The following is an 8,806-nucleotide window of genomic DNA, read 5'->3' as shown; positions in this document are numbered from 1 at the left end:
GCTCTGAGCAAAACAACTAGATTGGATGCTTTCAGTTGTGAATCACAGTTGCTTTTTGCCAAGACCAGAACATACTCTCACATTTTTCAACTGATAGGGCTTCATAGGAGAAAGTTCAAACATGTACAGACTATTTCATTTCCTTTAGCTAAAGTGAGAACTGAAAATATTCTTTAAAAGTATCAATTGTTTTTAAAGCAGGAAAGAATTTCTAAAAAATTTAACTGTTCCATTGTCTTCAATACGTTTTCCAAGGATATGATGACATCCAGTACAAATGTCCCTGGTTTGACTAGATAGTAATGGTTCTCCCTTTCTTTCTGAGCAGTGACTAAACATATTCATCCATCCACTCAACAAATATTCCCTAAACACCTAGTATGTACCAGCGGTCTTCCAGGCTCCTAGCACTCGGTTACCAAAGGAAAGACAACTTCTCTGCCTCCCATACCAAACCTTCTAGGGACATAAAGTTGGGAGTGATATGACAACCACAGATCCATGCTGCTTGACACCAAGTTAATAGTCACATTAAAAAGAACAACAGTAAAAATACAAGAACTAAAAACAAGGAGCCTACTCCTCAGCTGGTCCTGGTCCCATCTCTACTCTTTCCTTTCACTGTCAAAGCTCAGACAAGTTTTGCAATATCTTTGTGCCTAAGTACCCTCGTTTTCAACATACGAGGCCTGTCCAGATATCCTCTAAGATCCTTTCTGCACCTCAGTCTAAATTTTCTTTTGTATTCCCTTTAGTTCAAGTTGAGTGGAAGGGGAAAAAAAAGCCATAAGTATAAGAAATCACATGAGCCAAATCTTTGATCTCTCTCACCTAAATGATAATCTCTACATTCATTCTCCTGAAAGCCTCTGACTGTCAAAGCATCAGAAGAGATCTCTTCACAAGTCTCAGAAAGTGGCTGGATGATGTCCAATCTAGGCCTGGCGCAGTATTCTCTTTCCTAGAGGGAAAAAGAGAGGGAAAGGCTCATTTTAATTACGTTTCTATGAGTTATACAAATTTATAAGTTCTATAAATTAATTCTAGTTAGCCATACTTGCCCTGGTTTTACCATTCTGGCACACAGAAGCCCTTCTACCAGCTTGCTGTGGACCGCTTCCTAACATTGTTTTATTCTCTGACTTCTGCATGACATGGACAGGTGCAGCATGCCTGTGTCACTCAGCAACTCCACCCACCCCTGCAGCTCATTCAACTCCCGGGGGTGGGGGTGGGGGGGCCACAACGACGACCTGCTACTTAGACAACCGCATCACATCCCTTCCACACAGGTGCAAGAAAAAGGAAAAATATCACAAACTGCTCCACTATCCAAATCATTGCCACTACTAGTAAACTTAGTGATAGTGCTAAAAAGCCAAAGATAAAGAGCCATCTCTAAATGAGAACTTGTTGAGATGAAAAAAAAAAGCTCTATATCTGCATTGCCCAATATGGTAGACACTAGTCACAGGCGGCTACTGAACACATGAAATGTCACTAGTGTGACTGAGAAACTGATTTTTTTTTTAATCTCATTTAATCTTAATTAATGTAAACAGGCACACGTGGCTGGTGACTATAGTTTTGGACAGCGTAGCTCTGGATCAAGAAGTAAGGGAAAGATGAGCTAACATTTACTGAGCACCTGGGACAGTTCAACAAACCCAGCAGGTAATTATATGCAGATTACTCTAGCTGAGTTCTTAAATTAACCCTGCAAAGTTAAACATTATTGTCCTCATTTTATAGATGAAGGGACTGAAGATCAAAAAGTTAACTAAGGTCAAAGTAAATGGTGAGACTGGGATTTATGAAAAAAGACTTATGGCAAACCTGTTTTACTTTAAAGTTCATGCTTTTTGAGTATTCAGCATACAGGCATAGAATATACACTTGAACATTCTCCAAAGCAATAATATGTAAAGCAGTACGATACTGGTGCAGAGAAGAACACAGACGAAGGAACAGAACAGAAAAAAAGATCAGAACAATACCCGACTCTCCAAGTTTCCTGAATAAAAGAATAAGCCTAGAAGATTTCTTTGACTAATTTTGTTAGGTTAACTGAGTAGCAATTACATTAGCTTTGCATCTCATACATTGGAAACATTCTGAAAATAAAATAGCAACTATAAAAGATCAACTAGTAGAGGAAAAAAACAGTGAATATCTACCATAATTTATTGAATCTGTGGAGAAAAGAGAACTTGCTCAATTTTGAAACAACAGAAAAAAAAAAACGAAGGAAAAAAAGATGTGAATATTTTTTTAAAAAGTGACTGCTATTACAATGACAAAAAATGCAAAAATCAGAATAGGAACATAGAAAAAAGTAGCCGGACCATGTAAAATTAAAAGAAAGGCGCCGCACTAGATCATATAAAGCTCCTCTGCACATGTAAGGAGCATCGGCAGCGTGCTTCATCTCATTCTACACCTTTTGTTCCCCGGCCAAAGAGCCTCACGTATCCGTGACCATCATAAGTAAGAGCAGGAATTTGGTTTTGTTGACCTTTGATCCACAGTACTTAGCACAATTCTTAACACGCAGGTGCTTTATCAATGAATGAAAGAAAAGCAAAACATTAGGGGAGCAGGGTATAAATTATGGTATATCAACCAGACAGAACACAACTACTCGACATGATGATTATGCAGACTACACATCCACATGGAGAGATAAGGGAACAACGCTCATAAAAACAGGGCAAGCCAGAGCAGCATGTGACTGTGACTGCAACTGTGTGAAAACATGCACATATGTGCAGGGCATCGCATGGAAAGTATGTGGGAGATAATACTGAAGGATATAAAAACAAATTATTTAATGTAGTTAAACCACCTTTTCCATATGGAAAAGAAGAAGGGGGCAGGGACGGCCTGAAGCTTACCTTTTTATTCCTTTTGTCATAATTATGTTAATTTACTGTGTTTAAGAATTTAAGGTATGCTTTTGTGTTATATAAAATGAGTACCTATATTCACGACGGCCTGAAGCTTACCTTTTTATTCCTTTTGTCATAATTATGTTAAGTTACTGTGTTTAAGAATTTAAGGTATGCTTTTGTGTTATATAAAATGAGTACCTATATTCACTGGCATACCCATTTTTAAGTCATCTCCAAGACCCTCACTTCCTCCTATGAAAAAATTCCATTTTCTAATTTTCCCTATGTAGTTGGCCTTTCTTTTTATTCCTTTCCACTACTCTTTTATTAACAAAAGTTTCCTTCCATCCTTCCTTCCTTTCTTTGTCAGTTATTTATTAGGCTTTCCCTTTTTCATTTTACTGCTTCTTTCCTTATTTCTTTCGATCACATTCTCAACCTTCCCCACATTCCTCATCAAAAAGCACTGTATTTACTCCCCTAGGAGCAACTGCTTTTCTTTATTTTCAAAAAATAAATAAAATAATAATAAACTGATGTCCTGCAATAGGGCTAGAAGCCAACCCTATTGATTTTAGTGGGTTTGAGTGTTCACTTAAGTCTACAGCATTTCATTGCCTAGCAACATGGGCACCCAGAGCTTCAGTTGCTATAGTGATGGCTTCCTAATGCAAGTACTCTCTCTCTCTGAGAAATGCTCAAGAGCAGCTACCACTGTAGAACTAAGACTCCCGGGGTTTTTCTTCCCCCATTTATTCCTTGCCATTTGAAAAGAAAAAAAGAAAAGGATAGAGACCAGAAGACCCCACTTGCCTACTTACTGCAAAGGCTAGAGAGTCAACAGCAATTTATTTTGTGTACAGTTTCCAAAAGAAAATCCTTTACAATTGGCTCTCCCTGTTTATGCCTTGAAGCCACCCCATCCCCTTCCTGGCAGGATCCCTGGACTCTAACAATAAAGATAAGCTGGGAATGGGACTCACTTAGGCTTCAAAGGGAGACTGGTGTGCATGCCCTTCCACGGGCCCATACGTACACAGGCTTCTTTCAACATCACATAGAATGAAATATAGATCATCTGCTGCTTTCTATTAGCCGCACCATCTTTTGCATTAATAACTGAGAGTTAGCAACAATCCACTTTAAAGCAATAATCAAGCTACTCAGAATCACTAGACCATTGAGAAGTAAACAAATATGCCTGGACCAAAGGAAATGATGAACTGCCTTTTCTGTGATTCCCTCTGACTACAGGGACCCCTGTTGCTGCAGCTGATTGACCTCACTGCTGTCATTTCTGCTAACGCACAGTGTCGGCTTAGTTTCTTCTCCTTTCAGCAGGAAAAATCCTTCATTCCTTTCAGCTAAAATACGAAGAAAGATGGAAAAAGGCGAGAGAAAAAATGACTCTCTTCCGTGCTCAGCAAAAAGAACAAAGGCAGGCAACGAGTGGAGCTTCTGGAAGGTAAATGCATTAGGTCCACAAGGCAGTCGCTGCCCACCTTATTTTACTGTCAGAAAGTTCTGCTCAGATGACAGCAGACCCCTCTGACAGACAATCTGATCCGGGTATAATGCTAAAAATGAACCCCTGCATCCATTTGTATTGGAGAGAAAATAATTACCATTTTTTCGGAAACCTCCTTTACGTAGGAAAGCACAACAAGCTGATCACAGAGTGGTGCAAGTCCACTGATGTAGAATTCAGTTTCAAACTGAGACACTGCGAACAAAAGGGAGACAGATTCATCACCAACAGGAGCAAACTGCAGCACGTGACGGGAAGACACATCAACTGTGGATGCTCGAGGGGCCCGTTACAAAAAGCTAACACGAAGGGGACATAATTGAACATACTTTCACGACTCAACACTGAAAGCACTTCCCAACCATCAGTACTGAAAAAGGATATGTGGGAGCTTAGACTTGAAAATTCCATCACAAACAGAATGAACCCAACAATAATGGCAGTATGAATGGTCAAGCGTGACACTGTGTTCAAGTAGTTTAAAAATGACTTGGTTAAGTTACGTGAAGATGCTTTGAAACCTATAAAATCCAATGTGAACTATTATTAATAACTAATTATTTCTTAAATGCCAGAGCTTAAGGTTTTCACGACTGGAGCATTACAGTGGTACAAAGGTCACATGGAATCTTCATTATAATTATAAAACACTGTTTTTTATTTAAAGGCCTTGAAGTTAAAAATAGGTGCATAAATACAGATTACATTATGATGAAACACCATTATTCCTTACGTAAAATAAAGGTCAGAGAAAAATTAATTTCTCTTTCCTTTTCAGAAATAGTCTATTTAGGGGCCGGCCCGGTGGCGCACTACGCTAGTGCGCCGCTTAGGAAGCGCGGCGGCGCTCCCGTCGAGGGTTCGGATCCCACATACAGACCGGTTCCCGCTCACTGGCTGAGCGAGGCGCGGGGGCAACACCGAGGGTTGCGATCCCGTTGCCGGTCCCGGTCCGGTGCGGGGGCAACACTGAGGGTTGCGAACCGTTGCCGGACATGGAAAAAGACAAAAAAAAAAAAAAAGAAAGAAATAGTCTATTTAGGGGCTGGCCCGGTGGCGCACTACGCTAGTGCGCCGCTTAGGAAGCGCGGCGGCGCTCCCGTCGAGGGTTCGGATCCCACATACAGACCGGTTCCCGCTCACTGGCTGAGCGAGGCGCGGGGGCAACACCGAGGGTTGCGATCCCGTTGCCGGTCCCGGTCCGGTGCGGGGGCAACACTGAGGGTTGCGAACCGTTGCCGGACATGGAAAAAGACAAAAAAAAAAAAAAAAAGAAAGAAATAGTCTATTTAAAATTTAGAAGAAGTATTATATCATTTAAGAAATATATGGATTTAATTACACTGGACTCCAAAGATCTGATAGAAATCAAAATGGAAGAAGTACAAATAATACTACGATATGCTCCTAATGATTAACCACTGTAAAATATATATGACTCTTGTTTTAACAGACTGTTTTGGGGTGGCTTGTTACAAAGCAAAAGCTAACTGATACAGTAGTGGTATTAGCTGAAATTCTTATAGGAAACATACGCTGCACTTACGGATTCATTAAGAATGAATGAGAGTAAACTCCTAAGAGTTCATGAGAGTAAACTCTCACTTGGACCACACTTTCTAAGAGTTCCTTGATTAGCTGCAGATTTATTTAACTTCCATGATGAAATTACCATCTTTTCCCATTGAGGGGCATTCAGTGTATCACACTGAAAACAGCACTGAATGCAGTCAGGAAATCTAGGTTATGACTTCTACTAAACTGAATTTGGACAGGTCATTTTAACTTCCATGGGTATAACTTTTCCCACCTATAAGATAAAGGAATAAGAGTAGAAATAAAATCCACAGAATTTTTCATCTTCCTCCTCTCCCCTCCCCTTGCAGATCACTTGGTGTTGCTTATCCTTGCCAATCTTTAATGCTTCTCTTTACACAACTGTTTCCATAATGTCATTTTCACACCAAAAGTTTTTCATCTTCCTCCTCTCCCCTCCCCTTGCAGATCACTTGGTGTTGCTTATCTTTGCCAATCTTTAATGCTTCTCTTTACACAACTGTTTCCATAATGTCATTTTCACACCAAAATATAATTAAGGATAACCAAAAAAATTACTAAATAGCAACACAAACTTTAAAAACAATAATCATTTTTATGCTTTTCCCTGGAAGGAACCACAGAGTAAAAGTCCAAGGGCACGTGATCTGGTCCCCACTCTGCCACTAACACATTTTTCCTTAACCTCTATGGGCTTCAATGGAATATTTTTATCCAGGCAATTAAAAATAGTTTTGGTAATGTGATAAATGTTCACAAAAGAACTTATGCGGAGAGCCCCATCCACCTCAACCACATGGGCAGAGAGGAGCACTTAACAGTGTTGCCAGGCCAGAGAATTTTCTGGAGAAGCTCAGAGTGCTGTGGGTACATGTGGGTGGTGGGGATGGAATGTACAGATGCTGTTGGATAGCATGGGCCACACAGGACCTGGCGATGGAAAAGGTGGTGACTTCACCTTCTAGAAAACACACTGGCATATTAATAAGAGGTTTTTTGATTGACACCACTCCTGAGGCTGCTAAACTCTGATTGGTAAAAATGGACTTATGTTGTTTTACTAAATCACATTCCATCGTTGAAATGCTACATATACAGTTCCCTTATCAGCAACTGGGGTGATGCCACAGACACTGTTCTCATGGGGACCACAAAGAGGCTTTGCTGTGTTTGTCTGCTACTGTAGCCAAGAGAAAACATCACCTAATTGCAAAGGAAGTGGTAGGTGAACGAGGTAGTCTCCCTATTTGGGATGCCAAACGGGCTGCCTAGTCACACTGACAGTAGGCTCAGATAGTGCCTCTCCCAACAAAAATGCATCAAAGTCTTGGTTTTTATGAATGAGCTGTAAGACAGCGAACAGAGAAGCTAGACAATAATCCTATTCAAATCTTTCCTCCTCTACATTCCGATTCCCCAGTCTACAAAAGCTTGCATGAATAAGAGAAAATTTTCTGCTCTCTAATTAAGAACATGATAGAAACTCTAACGTGTTCTTAAAGAGAACAAGGAAAGACTGCAGAAGCACAAATCTATTTCACTCCTCACATCCAGATATCATAACACAGGCTTATTTAAGTACTAAATCTTACCAGACATTACTAATCGAGAATTAGTGATAATTTAGACAGAGACTACATGCAGTGGCTAAATCACAAACTGACAAAAAAAATGTTATTCATCAAGAAAAGATGTGGTACACAAAAATAATGTCAAGATTTCCAGAGGCACAGTTAAGCAAGTTATCAACATTCAAATAAAATTTAAACTAAACTCCATATCAATAAAAATAATTAAATAATTTCCTAATATCAACAAAAGTCTTATAGAAAACAAAATTGCAATCACAGCAGCACTCAGTATGATCTGCAGATTGAGAGCTGTAGATATAGCTGCTTATGTCAGCTTTTAGAGCTTTACCAGGCTCACCACTCAGCAATCCACCTCCCTTAATGCTCATGAGTAATGATATTGAGCAAAAAAAACTCACGTAAAAAAGAACTCATTTCCTAACATGAGTTGCTTGTTTACAAAAATGTATACAGCTATTCTGCCTTAACACGTACAGGACATTACAGAATGAATGGTGGTGTCTCGTTTTTCCATCACTCTTCTGATGCAAGGAGACATGACTGCATTTAGATCTAACATGATTCAGTTTATTCTTTCTATGAATGCTGAACCCAAAAAGGACTGGCTGGAGACAGCAGTGTCAGAATGAACGTGAAGATGTAAGGAATATTCTTCCCATTGATTTAGAGAAAGAAATATGGAATGGCAATACTGATTCTTCTAAGGAACATAAAATATGCAAAAGTTTATGTAAAATAACTTCAAGTAATTACTGGCTTTATATTTCAAATCTTCAGTGGGCCAATGGAAATTTCAGTTTACTTATTTTTCCTGAAATTCTATTCTGTTCCACATAACAATGATTTAAGGAAAGCTAATTTGAATACAGGTGGTTTACAGTTCTGATACAATAGAACCTCATCTTTGATTATCTGGAAAAGAAAAGAACAGAAATTCTATTGGAGAGCAAATATACTACAACAAAATAGAAAACAAAAGCTGGAGAGGGGGAGAATAGGGGGAGGAAAGCACAATGCAGAGTTTCCGGAGGGCACCACACACACAGCAGCTGCACTCTGAGCAGGGTGACTGAGAAGGTGAGGCGACGGCTGCAGGCCTGCAGAGAGTGTGCTGGGTCACTCGGATGATGAAGGACGCAAGCAACAGAGCTGTCGTAGTCCTCCTCACCTCGGTGGAGACTCTGCACTCTCGTTTACTCTGCAGGATAAAGAACTCCGAGACACGCTAGAAAAAGACA

General features: G+C 39.8%; 1 protein-coding gene across 1 annotated transcript in view; it reads right to left on the bottom strand.

Moving 5' to 3' along the window:
* VPS41 (vacuolar protein sorting 41 homolog (S. cerevisiae)) overlaps positions 1-8,806 on the bottom strand; it is a gene marked incomplete at its 3' end in the record, with an annotated part of 191,151 nt that overhangs the window by 35,642 nt on the left and 146,703 nt on the right. The window contains exons 11-12 of the mRNA XM_008590367.1: positions 4,517-4,614; positions 832-961 (exon numbers count right to left, since the gene is read on the bottom strand). Of these exons, the coding sequence (XP_008588589.1) occupies positions 832-961; positions 4,517-4,614 (228 nt within the window). The remainder of the gene's footprint in view (positions 1-831; positions 962-4,516; positions 4,615-8,806) is intronic.

Source organism: Galeopterus variegatus, unplaced genomic scaffold, assembly GCF_000696425.1.
Source record: "Galeopterus variegatus unplaced genomic scaffold, G_variegatus-3.0.2 Scaffold6042, whole genome shotgun sequence".
NCBI classification, from domain to species: Eukaryota; Metazoa; Chordata; class Mammalia; order Dermoptera; family Cynocephalidae; genus Galeopterus; species Galeopterus variegatus.
This window is presented reverse-complemented; position numbering and strand designations above follow the sequence as displayed.